Source organism: Macaca nemestrina, chromosome 1 (assembly GCF_043159975.1).
Source record: "Macaca nemestrina isolate mMacNem1 chromosome 1, mMacNem.hap1, whole genome shotgun sequence".
NCBI classification, from domain to species: Eukaryota; Metazoa; Chordata; class Mammalia; order Primates; family Cercopithecidae; genus Macaca; species Macaca nemestrina.
In genome coordinates this window covers 50527177-50553355 of record NC_092125.1, presented here as the reverse complement: position 1 = coordinate 50553355, position 26179 = coordinate 50527177, and the positions used below count along the sequence as shown (strand labels likewise).

General features: G+C 36.1%; 1 protein-coding gene and 1 long non-coding RNA gene across 4 annotated transcripts in view; one reads left to right on the top strand and one right to left on the bottom strand.

Annotated features, from left to right (window-relative positions):
- LOC105484626 (uncharacterized) overlaps nucleotides 1–26179 on the top strand; it is a 540758-nt gene that overhangs the window by 128356 nt on the left and 386223 nt on the right. The gene's annotated exons all lie outside the window — the stretch shown is intronic.
- LOC105484625 (regulator of G protein signaling 13) lies at nucleotides 1924–26066 on the bottom strand. The gene is made up of 7 exons (XM_011746442.3): nucleotides 25791–26066; nucleotides 24456–24526; nucleotides 23914–23953; nucleotides 17504–17572; nucleotides 13859–13920; nucleotides 3878–4044; nucleotides 1924–2901 (listed from the first exon to the last, which is right to left on the bottom strand). The coding sequence occupies exons 4-7, from the start codon at nucleotides 17566–17568 to the stop codon at nucleotides 2716–2718; spliced, it is 480 nt and encodes a 159-aa protein (XP_011744744.1). The 5' UTR covers nucleotides 17569–17572; nucleotides 23914–23953; nucleotides 24456–24526; nucleotides 25791–26066; the 3' UTR covers nucleotides 1924–2715.

Below are 26179 nucleotides of genomic sequence, written 5' to 3'. Positions count from 1 at the left end.
TATTGGCCACACTGGTCTCAAACTCCTGACCTTGTGATCTGCCCGCCTCAGCCTCCCAAAGTGCTGGAATTACAGGCGTGAGCCACAGTGCCCGGCCCAGATCACGGCGTCTTTTGTGTCTTGCTTACTTGGCTTAGCAAAACGTCTTCCAGCTCCATCCATATTAGCACAAATGGCAGAATTTCCTTCTTTTTCAGGCTAAATGATAATCCATTGAGTATGTGTGTATAACTTTTTCTTCATCCACTCATTTGCCAAAGGACATGTAGTTTGCATCTAGTTCTTGGCTGTTATGAATAATGCTGCAGTGAACTCGGGGTATAGATATCTTTTTGAGATCTTGTTTTCAATTCCTTTGGATAAATACGAAAAAATGGGATTACTGGATCATATGGTAGTTTAATTTTTTGAGGAACCTCCTTACTGGTTTCTACAATCTTTGAAGGCTTTTCTTGGAGCTAGAACACCAGCCTCAGCAATGAATGGTGTGGGAAGGCCTAAGTTAAGGGAGCAATCTGAACACGTGATCTTAGAAGAGTATTTTTGTGGCAAAAATCTGTTTTGAATGTACGACATTGTATTACATTTATGAAATCAATGGAAAGGCAATGGAATATCACACAAAACCCTTCAGATAATGAAGAACTCAGTAATTTAAGAGTACTTTTTGACCGGGTGCGGTAGCTCACGCCTGTAATCCCAGCACTTTGGGAGGCTGAGGCGGGCAGATCATGAGATCAAGAGATCAAGACCATCCTGACCAACATGGTGAAACCCCGTCTGTACTAAAAATAGAAAAATTAGCTGGGCGTGGTGGCACGCGCCGGTAGTCCCAGCTACTCGGGAGGCTGAGGCAGGAGAATCACTTGAACCTGGGAGACGGAGGTTGCAGTGAGCCGAGATTGTGCCACTGCACTCCAGTTTGGCAACAGAGCAAAACTCTGTCTCAAAAAAAAAAAAAAAAAAAAAAAAAAAAAAAAAAAAAAAAAAAAAGGTACTGAAGGTAGTCAGGATTTTGAAGCTGGAAAGGAGCTAAGGTATTATCTATTTTAATCACCTCATTTTAAAGGTGAGAAAACTGAGGAGCAGGGAGAATAAGTAATTTGTATAATTTGCTAGTTTACCTAGACCTAAAGAAATTTATATAGCTAACCTGGGAAATCCAGAACTGAAACCCAAGTTTCTTAACAATGAATTCAGTATTATTTCCATTGTGCAGAATTAAAGTGTATTTAAATTGTATCAGTGATGCTTCTTTGCGTATTCACTTTTTTTTTTTTGGTAGGCTTTTTTGGTTTCAGAGCTGGAGGCAAGGTGGTTTAGTGACTTATTCCTTCTTAGCACCTATGCTATGATTGGCTGTGTAGTTACTCACATTGCTCATCTTTTAAAAGTGGACGGTACTGCAGAAAAACGCCTGTGATTTCGTGAACTACAGAAGCATCTGACTCTGACTAAATTTACGCTTCTTGGTAACAATAAAATATAATGACTCACAGAATAAATAATTCAGTGGTAAACCAATTAGTGAATCACTGGAAAGACAGAAAAAACTTTGCATCTGCAGGAGGGTAAAATAAGTCTATTTTAAGCCACTTTTCAAAATCAAGAGAAAATACGCATATTTTAAAATAATTCCAAGAGGGAAAAATCATTTTTGAATGTTTTCTTCCTTCAGGAATACAAGACTTGAAATTTCTAATTTGTTCCCTTTTAACTATAAAATGGAACAGATAAACTTTTACACTTGTAAATATGATGAGCTTCTGATTATGGATGTTGAATCTGGATTCTTTTAATATTTTGAAGTGATAGGAAGGTAATATCCAATGAGGGTATTAAATTGTCTACACTTTCCAGGAAAACTATGGAAAATACAAATATTATATATTCTCACCATATACCAACTTTAGGACTTTTGAAATTTGTACTGGAAAATATATTTATTTTGTCTTTGAAAAAGATAATGTAAGTCTTTAGTTGACATTTGGCTTTATTGATTTCCAAGACCATGATGAGTTCACATTGTAAGGAAAAACATCTCAAAATATAGAAACCACATTTTATATCCTTATAGCAATGTAAATACAAGAGCAAATTAAGAAACTCATATTTTTTTAACAGCTTGGAATCATCAGAAATATTTTACATGTAGAAGATTCATGTGATAAAGAAGTTTGTTTATGAACATAATAGTAGGAAAATTTTACAGATAAAATGTCTCTGAAGAACATCTTTTTGATTTTCTCGTGGTATAATACAATTGATTGTACTGTGAGTAGCATTCGTCTATAAATTTGAGTTATTTAGAGTACTCTATAGAACATATTCATGCTAGAAACACAATTCATAGAACAACAATTTTTAAAGAACTAATTTGTAAATTATGACACCAAATTTTATTAACAAGGAAATATCCATTAATTGACTACTACAGTAAAAATTTTATAACGCTTGTGTCATGAAGAAAAACCTTCCTTTTCCTTATATATTAGTTGAACTACATAGGTATGCTGTAAATGTTGTTATTCATGTTATAAGAATTCTAGATTCCATTGCTTTTGAGATATGTTTCTTTTTAGGAACTAAAAATCAATTTAGAGTTTGATTTCTGTTTTATTTATACTGTGTTCCTGATTTTGTGGGTTTCTAAATAAAAAGATCAAACCCACTACTTTCAATGTACCATTTTCTATGTACATGTTTGAGTTATAGTCAGAAACTGTTATTGGACTGCATAGTTTTCAAAAGTTTTTGGTACATTTCTGACTTTAGAAATCTGGGATAGGAATCCCTTTCCATATGCATATAGACTATTTTCTGAGCTTCTTCAAAACATGTTTCAGTGGGTTCCTGAATGTTCTTGATGATAGTCTGTCTTGTCGAATTGTCAATGTTAATCTGAAAAGTGAAATTACATGTACAGCGTCAGTAAGCATAGTTGAAAAAAAGGCACATATAATAGAAAGGTTTAATTTATTCCCTGCTCTCCTTTTCAGTGGAATAGGGTAATTTTCTTTGTAGTTTTATAGGCATCTAAGAAGATGTATAAAAAATAAACATTTTGCTTTTTTAAAAGTAAATATCCAACTCCACATCCAAGAGGAACAAAAAAGAAAAATATGAGGCTCCAGGCCAGGGAAGTCTCTGAAACCACGGCTTACTCAGCAGGACGCAGTGGTTTCTTAGTAGCAGTCTACAAACCAGGGAGTTTGTAAGACAAACGTCTCTTTTTAAAGAAAAGAGAAATTGGTGCTTTTTAAAAATTTATCTCCCTTAATAGTCACAAATGTTGCTTTAACTGAATATGCTCTGAAATGGGAAGGAAATGAAGAGAAGTGGATAAATAGAGGGGAGAAGTGGCTATTTCAATAAACCAGGTATTTTCCAGACAAGAGTTCTGGGGAATATGTCAACAATGTAGGCTTGCCCTGTGCGATAGAAATCTCATATACTGTCCTCTCTCTTTGTTCCCTTGACAGGACTTTTTATGTCTCACTGCCCAGCAACACAGGATTCTCACATGTCTCTTCATGGAATTTATAGTTCCTGCTGGGAAGGCCAATACTTTTGCCATAGACTCCTTTTTTCTTCTTAAGTTGCCTAGAAATTAAGATAATTTAATGGGGAGAAGCTTTGGAGCCTGATAGGTCTAATTTTGAATCTTAACTTTACCACTTTTAATGGCTGTGTGACACTGGACAAGTTCTCAGAGTCTCAGGTTTCTTATCTGTAAAATAAGGTTAGCAATACTGAATTTATAGCATTTTAGGAGACACTGGATATAAAGTGCCCAGCACTTATGGATGCTAATATCCATATTAGTGCCCTTGCAGGGATGAACTGATTTCCATTCCTGTCATTGTGAGGTAGTTACCTCTCTAGGGGACTGTGGCTGGATGTAAATCTTATAGAGCTTCTTTGCCCTAGAAGTTCTGCTCCACCGTGAGGCAATCTTCTTATAGGTTTCACAGGCCATCCAGAATTGAATATTTTCGTCACTGTGCTCCATTTTTAAATATGCTGCATAGACTACTGGACCATCTAAAAGTAGAGGAGAAATCAGTTTATTTTCATGGGTCAAAATCACCAAAAAAAATCTAAGCAATACGGTTAAAACAAAGCCTGATTAAAAACTCACAAATTATTTAACAGGTAAATATTTTATATCTATCTCTATATATCAATTTTCATGTCTATCACACACTCAGAGCTAACATCTGAAGCATGCTTTGACAATGCTGATCACTGGTGAGGTCATCCCTTTATTCTGAGTCACTCAGAGCAAAACACCCACCAGTGTGGATGAGTCTAGGACGGATAGGACAGGAGACATCAGAGAGCCCAGGAAAAGGACTTAAGCTGCTCAGGAGGACAGGGCTCTAATCATGAAGCTGACATGAAAAATCTAAGACCTCATGCCAAACTATAGGGTAAGAGCAGGGTTTCAAATGTAAACTTGTAGGTCAAGGTCGGGAGAAAAATATCCAAGCCATGTAAAAGTGATACTCTAATTAGTTTGTATACCCTGGAGTGTTTTTCAATGTCCAATCAGAGCAGAACACAGATAGATGAAAAATTCAACTTCATATTCATGGTTTATGGTTCAAGCCAGAAATAAGGGAGCAGACAAGGAATGAAAAATCAGATGTGATGCTGGAAACGATCTCAGAATCTAGTACAGGACAGGGATTACGTGCAGCGTAACCATCACATGACACTTGATGCCAGAGATTCTTATCTTCAGCTCTGATCTTAAATTGCCTTTCTGGAGTGCGGAGATAAGTATAAGCCTAGGAGGAGCTTTTCCAATTAAGACACTACTTTGTAGGTGCTAGTATTTGAAGAAGAGGATTAGGTGAGCTCTCACAAATCTAACATATTCATTGGAATCTTTGGGAGGACCAAGTATTCTCAAGGTTCAAGATATTAATTTTTTTTGGCTAGACTAGCCTGGAAAGTGTCTTGGTGTATCCAAGGAATTGGATTGCTATATGATAAAACAACAATGTAACTTTCAATTTATGTTAATAGAAATGTTTGTGTAGGCACACTGAGTAATAACCACTTAAGAGACTGTTAGCGTAGGATATTTTGTTTACAAAAAGATGTACATAATTTAAAACAACTTGATGAATTTGGAGATAAGTATACACCCAAGAAACTATCACCACAATCAATGCCATAAGCATATCTATCACCTCCAAAAGCATAGGATTTTGATTAACACTATCTTGGTCAGTATCATTTACTGTTATGAGAAATAATGGTAGCCAGATGGAATGGAAATGATGAGTAAGATCATATTTTCCTGGATCTTCATCTAAGAGATCAGATCAAGTTTCCTAGCACCAGAAAGCCAGGCTTCTTGAGAGCTTGGCTTTGTTAGCAGTGATATACGAACAAAGATAACGAAGTATTTTGTCTTCAAGCAAAAGAACTCAAATAGAAGTAGATCTATTCTAAGGAGGCATTGGAGTTGGGGAAAGCTGAATATCAATATTACATTCTAGGAATACTCAAAATTGGAACATGGATTATTATTATCACGTGAGCAAATACAGCCTTCAGGACATTGCATGTGAGATGGTTCAACAAGGACATAACGTGAGATGAGTTAAGAGGACAGATGAGATGGAGGCATTATATAACTGTAACATAGAAAATGTTATAGATTAAATATTCCTATCCAATGTGAGGGGGATATATTTTAACTTAGATTTCAAACAAGCAGTTGATTTTCACACCGAAGGGACTGTAAGTTGTGTCTTGTCTCACCATAGGCACAATAAGGTGGGAACAGAGAACATAGATGCAGGAATTGGTAATCCAATTCCTAAAAAGATAGCTGAATGGTGGCAAACCAAAAAACAAACAAACCAATGAACAAATAACAACAACAACAAAAAGAACAAAAAGCTGTTTCTGGCTTAACAAGTAAAGTTGGAAGCCAATATTTATATCGTTTGTACTTAGCTATGGAAGAGAAAGAAAATGAGATACCAGATAAAAATCTGTGGATCATGGAATGAGAGTCAGTCACACAGGCTACTTGGATGGGTTGAGTGGATGAGTAGGTAGAGGTAGGAAAATGATCTGGAAACCAATATTAGATTCCAAGTTAGTATTTTGAATTTGTGTTTATGTTTAGCTTAATTGTATAGTAAAGTTTATAGGTTATCACTTTAGAACCAACTGTATCTGTATCTGACTTCTTTACCTTTCTTCCTGATGGATTGGAAGACGTATCCCTGATTCTTTTTGGGCTGGCCAAATGGTTCTACAATTCTTGTCATACCAAAGTCCTTTGCTAATGAAGCCATATATACATTGCCCTATCTATCTGTCTATCTATCTATCTATCTATCTATCTATCTATCTATCTATCTATCTATCATCTATCTTTTTTTCTGTCTTCATGATCTGTTTCCTCTATCTATCTCTCTGCACATAAATACACATATTATAGATCCCAAGTTGTAGTATTCTATATATACTGCATGGATATATGGTATTCTATATATACTGCATAGATATACACTATTCTATATATACTATTAAAATATGATATATTTCAGATACTTGATGTGGCAAATTGTAATATTGTTCCTCAGTTATTTCCTGACCTTTGTGTAGGGGGATTATACTTCCATGTCCTGTTTATATCAGCGTCGGCCATTGAACTTGTGTTAGTCATGAAATACATACAGAAGTGCCATGGACACGTTCAAGCAGAAGGTTTAAAAACTGTCATGTGGTTCTATTTCCCATGCCCCACAGCCACCACAGGAAGAGCATATTCTAGAAAAGAGCTGCTCCTTTAGCCCGAAAGCTGGAGTGAAGACATGGAATAGAGTGGAGCTGACCCTAGCTGTTGTGTATCATGAAAAAAGTGAACCTTTATTATTGTAAATCACTAAGATTTTCTGTCACTTGTTACCGTGCGGTGACTAGTGAAAGCTAAACTGGACTACTTGAGCCTGTCTGACATTTCTGATATAATTCTAGTGTACAGAATGAGTGGACTCACGTCATTGGCATACTTTACAGAATTCTGTCTTCATCAGGCTAATTTTTGTCTGAATATACTGCGAGTTACTCAAGCTAGCAGCTGAAAATGCATTTGTGTAAAAGTGTTCCAGGAATCTTAGTAATTATTGAAGTCAGAACTGAATTGCTCTCTTTAGAATTTCCATTGATTCATACCACAAGTGAATTACAAGGTGGAAAAGCCTTTTCTAAATCGGGCAGTGTAGGCTGTTCCGAAGTTTTAAATGATACTCATTCCTGAACATTATGCTCAGGAGACTGCGATTCTACTTGAGCAGAGTGAATAAGCGAGAAACAACAGAATTGCTCATTTAAATTGGGAGGGTGGAAGAAATGGCTTATGTCATACATAGTGTATACTTTTTCCTTAAAAAGTGAGAGTGGTGCCTTTGGGAATCTCTAGACTGTTCTTTTAAAACTAGTCACTAAAATTAGTATTTCTATGACACACAAGGTGACACATGCCAGTGTTCTTGATGCAGAAGGGAAATGTGGGCTTTCTCATGGCTGAGTCAGAACAGTGGCCCATCTATTCCAGAATTATTTTTTCTGTAAGACTGCAAGGCTTACACCAGGCAGGAAATCCCAAGGGTGTACTATGTTGCAGTACCATTAGAAATGCCTCTAAGCCAATTTAAAATTCATTTTATTTTCAATCTGTACCACTGGGGATAATGCATTTCATAATTCTACCATAATATGTGTGGAGTTTTACACTGAAGCTTCAGTTTTATTAAAATTCTCTGTTGTGACTTCTATGCTGTTAATAATTTCTGATTTTTCTTCTACCTTTGTTATTAATATTAATATTATTAATATGAACACAGCTTAAAGAGCTGTGGGTCGTTTTTAATGCAGAAAACTTCTAGTAAAGTAATAACCACTGTTAACCATTTGATATATTTCCTTTTATTCTTTTAATCCTTTGTTCATGAATAATTGCCTACCTAACTAGAATTCATTCATCTACACAAACACAAATACACACTGGAATCATCTTATGGGCATTATAATATGAAAGCAATTTTGTATCATTCTTATTCTTTCATAGTTAATAGTACATAGCAAACACTTTCTCCTTTTCATTTTTAGTGATCATATAATAGTATGTTGATGGGATAGGCCATGATATATTTAGCCACTCTATTATTATTGTTTTAGATTGTTTCCCCTTTTCTTGGTTGTAAGTTATCCTACATTGAATATTTTAGCTTATAAACCTTTTCACCTCCATTTTCTTAGGAAAAATAATTGATTTAAAATAGTAGAATTTTTAGACTGAAGATGTAATATTTTTGGAGACTCTTGATACATATTGTAAAATTGCTTTCAGAAGGATTTCATTATTTTTCATTCCCAATGGCAGTGTCAGTGTTGACTTACTCCACCCTCTCCAATCTAATGGGGTGAAGTCAGTAACTTGTAATTGTTTAAATATGTATTTTTAAAATATAATGCTTAAACAGTTTTGCATTTTTACTGACCATTTCTTTTTTTCCTCTGAATTCCAAATCTTTTGTCTATTTTTTCTTTGCATTGCTAGTGTTTTCTTAAAATTTTCACATCTCTTTATATACTGAGGACACTATCTCTGTTACATTTATTGCATTACCTTCTGTTCTCTTTTACGTATTATTTTTGTTTATGAATTTTGAGGTATATTTGTAAACCATCAAATCTGAAGAAGCCTCGATTCATCTATCTGATCCTGCTTTCAATTTCCTCTATGCTTTTATTAGAGAAAAATCTTTAAAACAAAAATCTAGCCACAGCCCTTTATTTATTCCCCGCAACATTTCCCATTGCCCCAGTGACAAAGGCCAGCCCTCTTTGCTGTGGTTTCCTTCCATTATCCTTTCATTCACCTGAGAACTCTTAGGGGATCAGGAGTGCAGCTTATTCATCTTCGTGTACCCCTTGCCTCAACACTGCTTGCTATATAGCAGACACTGAATAAGCACATGTCAATTTGGACTTTTGAATCCCTCATATTTCTGTGTCTTAAAATGATTCCCTGTGGCTCTTGAAAAGTGAAGAAGCAGACCCTAGTTATTCAACATCTAGGAAGCACTAAAGACCACAGGTTTATATCTGATATAATATTACTTTTTGGTTTTCTGAAATTCTGAAAGAAATACCAAAAAAAAAAGTACTAATTGGACAGTGATGTCTATACCAGGCCAGGTTCCCGCCACCCCCCCCCGCCCCCCACTTTGCAAGGTGAAGAAGTGCATGAGAAGTTAAAGAAGACAAAAAGTGCTAAGTGGAAATGGTAGAGGCAAGGCAGTGCAGGTAATATAAGGGGTGATGAAGGGAACCATGGCAACAGCAGTAGTTAGCAGAGATTAGAATACGTGATAGTGTAGGAAACTGCCAATCACACTGTGTAGCAAAGGAGCTTGCACAGATGAAAAAAGCTGAGAGAATGACTCTGCTTTTGGAATCAGGATGTACAAAAGGGAGCAGCAGTAACCGTCAGTAACTTCTACTGCCTGCTTTGTGCCATGATGCTGATGAAGATGCACCAGCCCTTCATATGGTTCATGATACAGGGCAGCCTTCATTGCCTTCAGCAGTATGACAATCCCACACTGTTTAACTGGCATTTCTAAGGTGGTCTGCATGAGACTGTGATAATTTAGAAAGGGTGGAAAATAGTACATTCCAAGATGATTTTGATCAAAAGATTAAAGCATTGTGATTCAGAGCACTTGCTTATCCGGAATGACTTAACATCTGCTCTGTATGTATACTGGGGCAACCTGAACAAGCCAGAGAAAAATATACGACTGTGGTCTCATATTTGAAATCATAACTTCAGATTTTAGACAGACACTCAACACTGCCCGGTCCTCCAATGAGCCTTCCACAGTATCATGGTTCCCTAAATCTGCAGAAACTATTTCATGCCTTCTTCCTTGTTATGTTAAAATATACTAACACATCTTCTCCTGAGCAATTGAGCAATCTACTGGAGACCTTGCCTCAAACTTCACTGAGAGCACAGATTAATCAGATGGATATTCACTGTCTTCTCTGCAGAAATAACCAGAGTACTTCCATCTGTACTCCTCCTTTATAACCTCCCTCCTGAGAGGCAAGTGTCCCTGTTCCTTTTTGGGACGGCCAAACAAGTTTTTTCTGGTTCTCTCCTACTTTTGCTTTTTCCATCACTTTGCATTCCTCTATTATTCTTATAAGTATCTCCACTCTATTCTATGTCATCAGTTTCTTCCCCGTGAATGGTTGCCATCATCCTACAAATATATTGCTGTATTTCCCAAATATAACTAGTAACAACTATTGACTCAAACTTCCGGTATTGACCTCATTCTTGCTTCCAGTCAATGCTTTTTTTCTCTGCAGAACTCCACAGCAAAACTTACGTCAATGATTCCCTATGCCGTGTATCACTTCCTCTGGTTCTGCCTGTCTCCACCATACCCATGAAACTGCTCTTGTTGAGGCACTGTTGACTTCCATATTGCCATGTCTAGTGGTCACTGTTCCTTCCTCACCTCAGCTGACTTCTCAGCAGTCTTTGATAATTCACAGCTTCCTTCCTGAAATACTCTCTTCTTTGGCTTCCACAAGAACACACTATTTTGATCATTCTTATCTCACTTTGTGCTCCTTTTCCATCCACTTTACTGACCTCTCTGGTTATCTGCACTTGGAAGTAGCACACAACTAAGTTTCATCTCGGGGTGTGTTTTCCTCTATCTGAACTCTCCCTCTCAGTGGTCTCATAGCCCTTTGACTTTTGTTAGCATTTATATGCAAATTACCCCCAGCCTTGTCTTCCCCACTGAGTTCCAATTTTACCTGAATTATTGCAGCAGCCTTCTAGCTAGTCTCTCTACTTTAGTTCTATTTGAGTACCTTATATTTCATATAAATAACAAGAAAATCTTTGATTTTTTAATATATAAATAACAAAAAATCTTTGGTATTTAAATATATAAATAACAAAAAAATCTTTGATATTTAAAAAAGTATTCGTGAATAATGTAGCATTAAATAGCATATCTAAAAGGTGTCTAAGTTGCTAACATTCTTAATTTCTAATTAACTTTTGGAGTTTGCCAGAGTTCTGTTCTCAAGCTGATGGTTTTCTTGGATCCCCTTTGCCCACTAAGATGTTGAATTTAATTGTATTTTGATCGCTATGACTTAATGGCTCCCCAAAACATCTCTAAACCAATTTCGGTTCATCTATTGAGACCCAGGCTGATATATTTCTTTTTCGTGTGTGTGTCTGAGCTACATGTTGTTAAAAATAATGTTTTAATCTGTGTAAAAATATGTATCTGCATATCTCAGCTAGAGCATGCATTTCACTAATGTTCTTGGTTAATGTCAACACATTTTTATTCTCTGGCACATTTAATATTTATATTTTTAGTTTTGTCTTACTGGTTGGATGATCCATAGAATGATTTGTTTTATTACTTATGTGATTATTGAATTTTTACATGAACTTCATTGTAATATGATTTCTGTAAAGGCTCTTACCCTATTTTTGCTGGCTTTTATAAAGAGCACTATGATGTTTTCCTATTCTCATCTTTGCTAGAGCCTTTGCTTATTCTCATGACACTAGCTTTCTAAATTGCTGATTCTAGCAAGGCAGATGACCATTTGAAATCCTTGCCAAATAATTAAGCCTATTCACTTTGTTTATGAGGCTTCCAGAACTGGCACAGAAACTTACATAATATAGCTTGGTGTTTTGATCTTTTCTCACTAATATTTTTCTTGTATTTATTCATGGAACATTTATTGCATGCTCATTGGGCACAAAACACATTTTCAGTCTCTCAGGGGTTTGAAAGGTAAATGAGAGGCAAGCTGTGCTCTTAAGGAATTTATAATCTAGGGAGAAAGTCACTATATAGAAAACCCAATACACTAACTAGCTACAGTGAAAAGCAGACTAAATGTTAATACTATCAAAATAGAAGATAAAGTAAAAATTTCTAAACAGTTTTCTGGAGAAAGTGGCACTTGAATTTAACTTTCAAAGATGAGCAGAGTAACTAGAGATGAAAAGGACTTTGAACAAAAGCCTGGATCAGAAGAATCATAGATGTACAAGTAGAAAACGAAGTGACAGTCACATTGGTGGAGTGCATGTTATGTGATGAGGCATAGCTAGAGACAAATTTTAGGAAATGTTTTGGGTTAGGGTGTAGAGAGTATTAAATACCAAGATTTTGGACTTGTTGGTAGGCAGCAGAGAGAAAAAGAATGATATTCAAAGACATGTACTTTATTACTATTAAAAGAAATTACCAATTATTGTGTGCCTATTAGGCATTGAGCTAGATGTTTTATATCTTACCTGCACAATAAAACTGAAAGGATAAGTGATATCATTCCCATTTTGTAGATGAAGAGTATGAAACTCCAAGAAAGAGATCAATCTAGCAAGGTGGCAAAATGTGTGTTACAGAGGATTAGGACAAAAATTTACAATATAGTTAACTGAATATATACTTTTGCCTCTTCATCCCATTTCGATGTTCTAAAATTGACCCAGAATATGTTTGTTTAAAATTCACATTCATGCTGGCAAATTGGATTATAAGCTATGAGGAATACCTGAAAAGTGAAAGGCAGTGGTGATAGCATCAAAGGAAGAAACTATGGCCCCAAATGCCCATTGGAAAGGCGTGCTACAAAAGATGAGAGCTCAGGTGGTGACCCAAGCCTGTAGAGGTAGATCCAGCCCTAGGAATGGGGCAGAAGTAAGTGCCAGAATTGTTGATTAACGTGTTTCAGCAGGAGTAGCCAAGTATCTACACCTACTGCCATTACCTTCTGGGCTGGGCAGTGACAACTGAGTCCATACTAAAGAGGGTCTTGAGTCAGAAAGAGCAGGTAGTGCCTCGGGAGTATGGCAACCTCTGTGAGGAATAGGAGGTACCTTGCCCAGAATAGCTACTGGTACCCCCACTAGTTAAAGCATGTAAGTAGCACAGCTAACTCTCCTTTATAGTCTATCGCTCTAAACAGATAAAACATTCACAGAGAGGCTAAAATGGGATCTTAAATAAAAAGATGGGTCTATAGGCAAAAATTAACAAGCATTGAGGGGAACCAACTCCATTTAAAAAAAATACCAAATTCAACAGGAGAATTTTCTGTGACTGCACCCTACATTTTTTTCTGTACCTGTCTTCTGGCTTTATCATTTTCTACAACCTGTCAGCTTTTCTGACCCCAAACGCAACTGACTATTCTCTTGAATGCACGTCCTCCTTTATTTTTCCTGCACTGAGCCCATGACTTTATGTCTTTCACATCCATTGCTGATATCTCTTATTTATACCATGTTAATGTTGATACTTACCAACAACTATATACAGACCCATGTACAGTCCCACTTAAATCAGACATTGAAAAAGTTGAAACAAACTTTGGGGAGAAGTTTTAGAACATCAAGACTCAAATTTGTTCTTACTTTTGAAGGCAGCAAGAACAGCGAGGTAAGTTTTTGGTTTAATACTAACTTTAGAAGGCTATGGTATGTGTTACTATTTAAGCATATTTTCCAAGGGATTTTGTGCATATACTTGTGAAGAATAAATATTCACAGTGACTAATCTTGTTTTAATTAACACCAGAGAAAATAATAGTGGTTGACACAACAAACTATTTTCAGGTTTTCTTTTTTTAACTGTATCAGTTGCCAGTTAGAAGGCTGTGAGAAGAATAGCATACATCCATCATCTGGCACCCCCACCTTTACCTCTAAGAATGGAACTCGCTAGTTATTCAAAGATGACAGATACACAATACTCACATTTTGTAGCCATTAAATTTTCAAAAGACTGGGCCCACTGTAACACTTCCTCCAAAGTAAGGCTTTGAAAAGAAACAAAAAGCACTGATTGGGCTAAATATTCTCAAGGTTTTTGTTGAACTAAGTAAAATTATATTATCTTGAAAATGACACCAAAACATATTTACATTCCGTTTGTGTGTGGTTTTCGTTGGCAAGTTGTCTTCCTGTGATATTTTACATTTTATTTTTACTATTTAAATTTTTAAAATTATAAAAATTATGCAAATAGTATAGACTTGAAAATATAATTTAATAAATACTATACAGAACCATAGTCCTATAATCTCTCTATTAATAAATTACCACTATTAGTATTTTGATGTAGTTTTTTAAAGTCTTTTTGTTATGTTTGTATTTGTGTGTTTTTAATCAAGAAGTAATCACATTATGTGGGTGTATACTTTATGCATTTTATGTCATCATAATTGTCTTAATCATTTGTAGTGTTATAATTTATAATTACAAATGTATAATCATTGATAGTCATATTGTTTATGGTGACGGCAAAATAGGCTACAAGGGGGGCATTCCATAGTTTATTCATAATTATTCTCAAACAGCATATTGATTTTCTCTCATTTTTCACCATTAAAACTCAAATGTAGCCCAGCTGTGTTTAAGGCTTGCCATAGCCACATGATTAGAGTAATTCCAGGACACTAGCAGAAGTAGAATCAAAGCTGGTTAAGAGGCAAATTTTTAAGGTTTTTGGTACAGACTGCCAAATTGCTTTTAAAAGGGTTATGCACTGTTTGCTGTTGCCACCAGCCAAGTGTTTACCTATTTATCTATTAGAATCTTAGAGTTAATCCGCAAAACCTATTTGCATGCACTCACATAATACAGTTAGTAACCCTAAAGCTACTATTTTCTCAGTCTCCTATTTGCTAGATTTTTTTTGTATCAGTTTTAATTTTTATTAAAGTGTATTATGTCAAGTTACATTTGACCTAAACAGTATAAACAAAGCCATTTACCATTTAGAAAACAGTTGTGAAAGATTCCAGAATTCTGTTCATTTTGGTGAGCTTCATGAGGTGAATTGGCAAATGACTGTATTCTCAAATACAAATAACTTTATACACCATGGAATACTATGCAGCCATAAAAAGAAATAATATCATGTCCTTTGCAGGGACATGAATGGAGCTGGAAGGCCATATCCTCAGTAAACTAATGCAGGAACAGAAAACCGAATACTGCCTGTTCTCACTTACAAGTGGGAGCTTAATGATGAGAACTTATGGACACATGGGGGAGAACAACACACACTGGGGCCTGTTGTAGGGTGGGGGCGTGGGAGGAGGAAGAGCATCAGGAATAATAGCTATTGGATGCTGGGCTTACTACCTGTGTGATGGGATGATCTGTGCAGCAAACCATCATGGCAGACATTTACCTATGTAACAAACCTGCACATCCTGCACATGTGCCCCTGAACTTACAATGAAAGTTGGAAATAAAACAGAAATAGCCAATGTGTTTATTGCCATTCAGTTTATGGTGCATTCTTAATTGTTCTACTTTCAACAACTAGATAATTGAAGATGGCTATAGACACATGCAAGCACGGTCCATTGGCTATACCTAAAATTAGCAGCCTAAAAATTAGTGCTGCAGGAACAGCCATCGGCATTAGCAGGTTCTTAACACAATGAAGGAGGATTAAAGAGATTAAAAAATATCCTACAACATGGAAAAATATTGGGAGTCCTTAAAAGGTCAGATATCTTTTGTTTTCTAAAAATTCAGATGGATCCTGCCAGTTTTGGATGAACTGCTTGCATCAGTACTGAGGCTTAACAGTGTACTGTGTTAAGATTGCTTTCAAAAAACATTTCCATGAAATACTATCTGAGTCATTGTTCTTTTCTCTTGTTAAAACTTTAGAAAAAGTAACCTAAAATAACCTTTTCAATCCAGTGAAATGGAAAGAGCTAGGTAAGGTTTATTGAATGCCCATGCGTTCTAATCATTATATAGGGAAGAATGAAATCTTCCCTATATAAAAGCTATACAAAGAATAAAGAGTGAAGAGTCATTAATGTGTTGGGAAGAATACAATCTACAACACGAGTGAAGAGTCATCAATGTGTTGGGTTAGCTTAAAATTAAGTGTTGATAATTGTTGGTAAGAGAGTTCTTTTGTCTCTAAGACTCATGAGATTTATGGGGAGAGATGATTGGAGTAATTATGGTTCGGGGTAAAGATGGGAAATAAAATTCATTTTTGATTGAACCCCATTTTGCTTATAATTTTTTTCTGAGGCTCTCACAATTTTAATGCTGGCCTATGGCTACCTGGGTGCCTTTATTAGTATTATTTGAAACACCTTTTTTCCTGATACAAATTCTCCCTTGTGTCCCCTCCATTCTTCTGGACAGATGGGCAGTGGATACCGGATATGAAAGCATTTTAAGATACCATGATGTTGTAGGCAAAGGAATGAAGAATGTTTGGAGTCTCTGACAGTCGTAGGTTCTAATCCCAGTGGTCTACTTAATTGTCCTTGGTCTTACTTAAAATCTTCAAACCTTAATTTTACTGTCTATATAATAGGGGTAATAACATCTATCTCACAGTGTTATATTGAAAATTAAATTAGGTCATTAATGCCAAGCACCTATTAAATAACTGTTATCTGGCAGCTTTCCATGAATGTGATTTTTTTTATCTTTTTGGTCTTCCCCTTTTCTCCTGGTGAGTCTATAAGGCTGATAGAAGAAATGCAAGCTGTGACAGTGTTCCTCTGTGGGAATCATCAGAAGACAGGAGAGCTGTCCCTTAATTAACAAGTTATATCTTTGAACTTGGATGCACTTGTGCAGTGCAGTAGCCTTCATTGATCATTTAAAATGCTGAGCTTTGGGTCTTACTATCTCTTCTGCCCACTGTTGCAGCATCCTTCTCCTTGCCACACAGTAGCTTGTAAGCGTTTTTGGACATTTTGGTATTTTAGTGAAAGAGCAAGCATGCCAGGGGCTCTGACCATACAGAAAGGTGTGGCCAGAACTGAGGACTGGACATGGACTAGGTTAGGCACTCATGGTTAATCTAACAGGAGTTCTCAACTTGGGAATTCTTTGAGGTGAGCAAATCCAACGCAATGGCCTGTTACTCTTCTCAGGCATTATTCTTTTCACTGTTCTCATCCAAATGGCTGCATTTTGAGTTATGGCAAAGTGTGGAGGAGGAGACTTGGGAGCTTGGTAAACATTTGATTCCTCCTCCAGTCTCACCTTCTTTATCTAGGTATGAAACTTTTTGGCACTTCGTATGTGGAGGGTTGGAACCAAGAAAATATTTTGGATTGAAGAATCTCATTTTAACACAAACAATATTCTTTGTTTTTAAAAAGAACAGAGACTATTCATAATAGATTCTAAAGCATTTAACTTGCTGAATTCTCATGTAAACCATGAATAATGAAAACAAGAATCTTAGTAACACATGACTGCTCTTCTGGTGAAATAACTCATGTGTAAATGCAAATTTTACTTTCTGAACAAAATATGTTACAATAGCAGTTTAATAAATATGTACCTATTTATCATCTGATAAATATGCTTTACACTTACCATAGAAACTTAAATGCTACTTACTTTGAAGGGGGCCTCTTAGATTCATCTCTGAACACCTTACAAATCCAACAATTCCGCCTGCTCATTTTTCTAAGGAAATACAGTATATATTTGTATAATTTGGTCATTTAAAATAATTATATATTAGAGTCACTTTCTAAGGAATATACAATATTATAAATCATAAAAAAGGATGGGTTCTTGGAGTTAATGGAATACAATCACTGGGCGAGTAGGGAGGAGAGAGGAGAATAAAATGACTCATCTCTCATAAATATTTTATAAAAATACATGTGCTTAGATTTGTAAATGACTACTCAACCGGCCTAACTATTTATCAAACAATGAAGTTTAAAAAATACCAATCTCTGAAAAAGATCTTTTCATTTAGAGCTTACTGATAATGAATTCACCAACTCCCAAGGAAAGGGACAATTTTTATTTTAATTTTTATTTTTTTGAGACAGGGTCTCACTCTGTCACCCAGCCTGGAGTGCAGTGGCATGATCATGGCTCACTGTAGCCTTGACATTTCCGGTCTTAGGTGACCCTCCCACCTCAACCTCTCGAGTAGCTGGGACTACAGGCATGCGCCACCATGACTAGCTAATTTTTGTGTGTTTTTGGTAGAGAAGGGGTTTCACCACATTGCCCAGGCTGGTCTCAAACTCCTGGGTCCAAACAACCTGCCCACTTCAGCTTCCCGAACTGCTGGGATTGTAGGCATGAGCCACTGTGCCCAGCCACAATTCTTGTTTTTAGAAAGCTCTCTCAATGTATTGGAAAAGAGCCTCATTTTAACTGGACAAGTAAAATAGTGTAAATAGTCAAATAAAAAATAAACCACCTTCTGAGTGAATTTTAAGGGTGCTGCTTATCTGGTTTTATCTACTCTGGGCACAGTAACTTTGACTTTAAAATTGAGTTCGAGTTTATTCATCTCGGGCACCTTTACATAACAATACGTGTCATAGAAGGTTTTTAACTCAGGACTTTAAAAAACAACAAATTTGTTAAGAGTTATTAAATACACATTTTAAAGCTGGAAATGGTTTGCTAAACATATATGCATACATATATAATGAATTATTAAGGGTAAGCAGTGAATTTTTATATCAGTCTTTACGATTCATTCAAAAGTCTATTGAGTACTTGTTATGTGCCAAGTTCTGATTGCCTGTGATCAATATACATGTTGTCTCTCCTCTTCCTGTCCTCACTGACAAGCAATTAAAATACATGTGATGAGCCAGGCACAGTGGCTGATACCAGTAATCTCATCACTTTGGGAGGCTGAAGCGGGAGGATTGCTTGAGCCCAGGAGTTCTAGACCAGCCTGGACAAACATGGTGAGATTCTGTCTCTACAAAAAATAAAAAAAAATTAGCTGGTCATGTTGACTCGTGCCTGTAGTCCCAACTACTTGGAATGCTGTAGTGGGGCAATCACTTGAGCCCAGGAGATGGAGGATGTAGTAAGCTGTGATTGCATCACTGTGCTGTAGTCTGGGGAACAGAGTGAGACCCTATCTTAAAAACAAATAACAACAACAACAAAAACCCCAACATGTGATGGGGGCTTGGATACGGGAAGTACAGGGGTTGTGAATACGCCTAGGAGGAGAACCTAACTAGACTTGAGGGGTTAGTGAAGGCAGCCTAGTTAAGTAATATCTGAGCTGGAACCAGCAGGATATGCACGAGTGTGCTGAGTGAAGGAGGGGCAACATGAGCAAAGATTAAGAGGCAATGAGTTATGTCCCGCTGAGGAAATAAAAGGAATTTAGGCTCAGCACTGTGGTCAGGCCTGTAATCCCAACACTTTGCAAGGCTGAGGCGGGAGGTTCTCTTGAGCCCAGGAGTTTGAGACCAGCCTGGGCAGCATAGAGAGACCCCGTCTCTCCAACAAAAAGAACAAATAATTAGCTGGGCATGGTGGTGTGCACTTGTAGTCCCAGCTACTCAGGAGGCTGAGGTGGGAGGATTGCTTGGGCCCAGAAGGTTGAGGCTGCAGTGTGCCATGATCACACCATTGCACTCCAGTCTGGGTGACAAAGAAAGAACCTGTCTCAAAAGGAAAAAAAAAAAAGGAATTTTGTTACCACATGAATTTAGAGTGTGGCAGACAGAGTGAGAGAGTGAGCTGAGAGGCATAGAGAGTTAAGATTGAACCAATAATCATGTTTAAAAATGTTCACTGCAGCAAGAAAGTGGTGGGAGAATTTGTAATGCTAGGCGGAGGCCGAGCATGTTAAGCCATACAGGCCATGGATTTCACAGTAAGAAGCTGGGAAATCATTGCAGGATTTAAAATTCAGAATAGACATGCTAAGACTTGAAGTGGGTTTGTGAGTAGAATGAATTACAGTGTGGCAAGAGTGTCATCAGGGAGACCAGTTAGGGGGTGACTGCAGGAGTTCAGGTGAGGGATGATTAGGAAGGTGGCAGTGGAGATGGAGGGAAGGAGAGAGATTTTAGACATTTTGGAGGAAGAACTATTAGAACATGTTGACCCATTGGATATGGAAGGTGAGACAGAAAGAGAACAAGTTGAGGTGAGAGATTTGGCTTCAGGATAAAGGTGGGTTATTTTCATAAAACACATAAGAGGAGCCCCCCGCCCCACAAAAAAAATGACGAGATGTTCCAGGAAGAGAGTGTGGACTGTAAAAAGCAGACAGCCCAGTATGAGTTTCTGAACACAAACATTTAAGAGAAAGGCTGTGTAAAAGGAGCTTGCATCAGAATAACACAGTATCACGGAAACCAAGGAATGAGTTTATCAAAAAGGAAAGAGTGGCCAATGAAGTGTTAAAAGCTGGGAAGCGATTAAGAGAGCAAAGGATCAAAAAATGTCAGATTTGTTCACAAGATGCTCATTAATGACCTTGCTGAGAGTGGTTTCAGTGGAGCAGGGAGGACAGAAACAAGAAGGAGGAAAGCAAGAGAAAATGAAGCCCAGGATGAATGAAAGGCTGCTTGTAATTTCTGTTTGCCCTCCTTCCTTCTCCTCCTTCCTCCCTGCTTTCCTCTTTCCCTTCCTCCCTCCCTTTTCCTTTCTTTCTCTCTCTTTCTCTTCTTCCTCCCTCCCTACCTCCCTCCTTTCTTTCTTTCTCTTTCTTTCTTTCTCTCCTTCTTTTTCTCTCCTTCTTTCCTTCTTTTTTCCTTCTTTCTTTTTCCCCTCTCCTTTCCTTTTCTCTTTCTTTTTTTTCTTTCTTTCCTTCTTTCTTTCTCTTTCTCTCCTTCTTTCTTTTTCCCTCTCCTTTCCTTTTCTCTTTCTTTCTTTTCCTTTCTTTCTTTCTCTTTTTCCTTCTTTCTTTTTCCCTCTCCTCTCCTCTCCTTTCCTTTCTTCCTTCCTTCTTTCTTTCTTTCTTTCTTTCTTTCTTTCTTTCTTTCTTTCTTTCTTTCTTTCTTTCTTTCTTTCTTTCTTTCTTTCTTTCTTTCTTTCTTTCTTTTCTTCTTTCTTTCTTGAAAGCTGTTGATAGATGTAATAATGACAGAGAGGCAGACTCTTGTCATTTGACCATTCTGGTCTGCATGTCTCTCTAGGAGGCATTGTTACAATAAGTCAAGTTACAATGTGAGTGACATTGTAAAGTTGGCAAAAGGTACATAGACAGAGGTTGAAAACCCACAATAAAGAAGGAAAACCAATAGAATTTCAGGTTCCTGAAGAAGGAGGAGGGGCTAGAATTCAGAATGTGGGAGGTGAGACATTGGAGAAGTGGAAATACAGGAAACAGTTACTATTCTCTTGTAACTAGTGAAAATACAGGTATAGATTCAAGTTCATTTGCAGGTTTGGGGATAAGAATATATGGGAAATGTGGTCTGATTAACTTCATTTTCTATGTAGGTCTCTACTGTAAGTGAGGAGGACCAAGAAGGAGCAATAAAGTTATTTGTATCTACAGGAAGGAAGAAAATGGAAAGGGAATAGATTAATTCACTTATTAGTACTCTTCTGATTGCAAATAGAGATTCACAAGACTTAAGCAAAAGGGAGAGTTTATTAAAGGGATATGTTTGTGTGTGTAGTTAGGTTCTAGATGACCTTAAATAACAGACTAAAGCTGTTAGACTCTATTTTGTTAGTAGAAGTAATCCACTGAGGTCTTTAAATAGCAGTGTGATAAAAATAAAAATCTTTTTCTAGAAAGATAAATCTGACTGAAAATAATCAACACTGACATTAATTGAGACTAAACAACTGTTACATTGACTGGCTGTCAATAGCTAGTCCTGTGTGTAATTGTACCTTGAACTACATTAGTTCAAATTTCAAGCTACTTAGTTTGAGTTGCAAGATTCCTCATCTCTGTGATCACCTATAAAATGTAGTTACCCAGTGACTCGCAGCTTATCTTCTAAGTAGGAGGATAGGAAAAAATTTACTTCCTCCACATGTCTTCTCTGTAAGTATAATTAGTCATCCCTGTCTTATGCTGAGACTTGACCTCTCCCTTACCGTCTATTTTTAACAATAGTTTTTGTGTCCCACTGTCTTCTCACTTGATCTATTGGAGCTATGTGTACACATTTTCAGACCTTTTATTGTGGTGATTTCTGTAACTCAAATGTATGTCTATTAATGGGTTATCATATTTTCTTTTATAAATTTAATGAAATTGGCAAAAGCAGAATGGTCTTAGTATGCAATACTCACTAAGGTCTGAAGTATAGTGAAGGTAAAGTAATTTCTGGATGCACTGGAGTTTAGGGGGTTCCCACAGCTCCTGCGAGTTGACAGAGTATATTCAAATAGTTCTGGGGTCTGAAGCCAGACAGACATGTGCTTGAGGTCAGGCTCTTATTAAGCTGTGTGACCTTGGGCATATTAATTAAACCTCAGATTTTCATTTCCTTTTCCTTTTCTCTAAAATGGAACTGTAAAGATTTAAAAAAATTGCATGTATGCAAAAATTTTCTGTTCCAGTATATTCGATTTTCCTTCAGCTACTTGCATGCTCTTACTCAGGAAATAGTTCCTAAGTTCTTTTGTATGTACCAGGAAACATATATTCTGTTAGACTGCATTTCTTCCTCTTTTAAAATTTCATCTCAGATCTCACAAGTTTTCCCCACTAACTTTATTCATTCTTCAACATGTCAACATATAATCTGCAAATCCTCCTTCTCTTCATTTTTGTTGTTCCCATGTTTCTATATTTCTATTGTTCACACATTTTATTAGTGGCTGAGTCCCAGCTTTAGAATTAATTGGGTCTACAACAGGGATTCACAGACATCTGGGTGTGTGTATCAAACTGATGGGTTGGGGCTGCCAGAAGAGCTCAGGCATGCTTGAGTGTTAGAGAAAAAAGGGGCAAGAGGCCAGCCCAGCCACAGCTTCCCTTTAAATGCAGTTATTCAGGTTGTTCTCTCTATGGAGATGCCTGGTCCAAAAGGAGAGAGAAGGCTGAGATCCACTCAGACTCCCCTAAGTCTTGGCTTCACAGCCAAATGGGGCTTCATCCACGTGGTGAAAGGCTACTTTTTAAATAATTCCAGCAAAAACTCTGTGTACACCAATAGCAGCCCTGGGCTCAGCTACATAACTGATTCAGTGAGGGTTCCTTGGTCTAAGCAACTTATTAGTTAGGTGACATTGAAAAAGAAGCAATATATATAGATATAATGTTATTTATATTTCTGATTTATCTATTCCTACTAGACTTTAACTTTCCTAAATTGTTACATTCGAATGTTACTTGACAATTACATATAAGTAGTTGTTTATATGTTGGTTAGCATTTTAAGTCAAACATTTACAGATTTATTAACTTATGGAATACAAATAGAATATAATGTCACAAAAGTATCAATGGTTAAATTGTAAAAATATTTAGTGACGGAATTGTGTATGAGATGCGTTATGCATAGAATAAATAGACCATAAGAGTTGTTATGCATAGAATAAATAGACCATAAGATCTTCTCTGGTGTTCCTGTCCTTTAGGAAATGGGACTGGAGACTGGACGCTGTCCCATTGACTAGAGTTCTGCTCCTGTGCCCAGAGCCTGGTGCCTTCCCGCCTATATTCTAAGATTTCTGGAACTGAAAGTCCATCCGCATGTCTGTGTTTCTCTCTATTGATTACTGCCGGATTCACAAGCACCATGTACCACCATTGTGTTGGAATATCACAGAACTCCCCACCCCCCAACTTTATAATGCTCTCTGCGTTGAAACAAAGAGATAAATTCACAAATACTTAACCCAGCTTCAGGTAAAAAAGGTCATATTGACCACCTGAGTTTATTATCTCTTCCAACCCAAACACTAGTAATATTATAGCAAAGGAACATGCAAGGCTTGAACATGAAGGAAAAAGGACATTAAACAAGGGGAAAAATAATGACAAAATATTCCAAAGTAATTTTGGAAGATGGAAGGCAGATGCTCAGAAGTAGAAATTAAAATTCTCATACCTCTAAAATGAGAAGAGAAAAGGCAGCCTTAGAATATCATCTGACAAAATAAGAAAATATAATTCACAGTCTGAGGACAAAGAATTTGCAAAATAACCAGTGGTTTAAAAAGAAGTATCTACAATCCAACATTCAACAATATTTATCATTAAATAATACATCTCAATCAAAGTTTAATAGCACCAATATAGAGTGGCAGAATGAAATCCTCTCACATTTACAAATGAGAACTTCTAAGAAATATTCTTGGTAATTCCATAAAGGGTACATTCTAATTTTTTTGTAAAAGTAAAGTTCTTTAGGATAAGGATTTGATTAAAACATCCTATTGATAAATGTATTTTGTTAGTTAAATTCAACCAAGGGCATCTTTAGTTGTACCCTTAAAATTAGAGTTCAAGTAGTCAATACTGATAAAAATAAAAATTTACTTTAAATGTTTTATAGAACTACATATCTACTTTGGCAAAAAGAGAATTCCCAGTGAAAGAGTGATCTAAATTGGTCTGACATAGAACTGATTAAATTGTGGACAAACTCACCAAGCTTCAAATAAACAATGATCATTTTTTTCTCATGTTGGTGGTATAATATGTGGAAACATTCCATTGACCTAAAAATAAAATAACAACAAAATCAAACAAAAACAAAAAGATTATTGTGTGCTTCCCGGAGAATGCATATTTGGCAAATATTTCTATAAATACTCTTAAGTTTTAAGTAAATACTTTTTCCACCTCAGAAATGCTGGATTATGGTTGTTCCTATTTTTATTTATTAACTCTTTATCTAAAATTGTTTTAATTTCATGACATTATAAAAATTTCTTTACGGTTTTTATTTGTATTTTTCCATTGCTCTTTATTTAAATAATCCATATTTATCTTAACATTGTGTATTAATTTGCTTTTCTTTTTTGTTTTTCAATACCCTCTCGGTAAAACTAGCATGTACTTTTACAATAGAAACATAGAGTGTTTAGAACAAGTTTAGGTCTCCATGATGATTTTGCCTCCACTGTTTTCTCCTAATAATTATTTAAAAGAAATACATTTCACTGATAGAATCGAATTCTCAGACTGATTATAAATGCATTGGTGATGGATTGAGTTGTATTAGCAGTATGCCAGAAATAGATTTGTTTCCTCCATTATTTAAATGAAATCTTAAAGTATCATGAAAATAAATACATGTTCTAAAAGCAATTCTGTCTGTTAACATATATCTGCATTTAAATATGTTTCTTTATGATATAGCATGTTACATAAAATTTAGTAAAATTTGGAACAATTTACATTTTAGCGAGACTTTGTTTACACAGCACACAAATTTCTTGTCCTTTAAAAAATGCAAGAAATTAGTGCATAGTTGCACTTAAGCATAACATAAAAGAATAAAAACATTCTATAAAATCAAGATTAACAATGTTTCAGATAAACCTTACAAAAATCCACACCTGCGTTCAGTATCGCTAATAAAGTGATGAAACTAATAATTTGGTAATGCATGATTTTTGAAACAATTCATAAATGTCTGATTTTGTAATATATTTTTATCTAAACATATAAAATGAAAAACATTTAAAATGAGAATATACACAAAAAATATTTAAAATAAAATAATATACTTTAAAACTGTAGTATTTCCTCTATTGCCCAATTTAAAAGATTCATTTATATAGTGAGTGACTGTAAGTTTTGTTTTAAATATAGAAAGCCAGGCAAAAGAATATGTGTTTGTTAGTTTGCTTTTTTTCCTTAGAAAAACTTCTGCTGACACTCCCAGAAGTTCTACCAATGAAATCGGCATCCTTTAGTCATTTATATCAAACCAATAGTCTTGTATTTATCAACTATTTTATAGAATCTCATACTTACAAATATATCCTGTCGAGCAGTCCACCATGCTAAATTTGATCTCCTCTTTGTTATGATCCGTTTGAAATCAGGTTCTGAAATTTTATGAGACACCTAACATTTTATTTTTCCCAGCATAAAAGGATTTTACTGTCTCTGTAATTACCTTCGATGGCACTCTGGCCTCAGTATGAATGTTCTGTTTTTACACACATGTATCTATGCAAAGAGAGGTTTTGTTGAATATGGAAAGTAGTGCTGTAGGACTCCAGTGCATTACTGATAAAGAGGTTTTATCTAACATTATCAGACCATCTGAAGTGATCAGATGATTGGAAGCAGCAGCTCCATGAAATCTTCAAAGTAATACTCAAAACTTTTTTTCCAAAATAATTTTTCTAGTTTTAGAA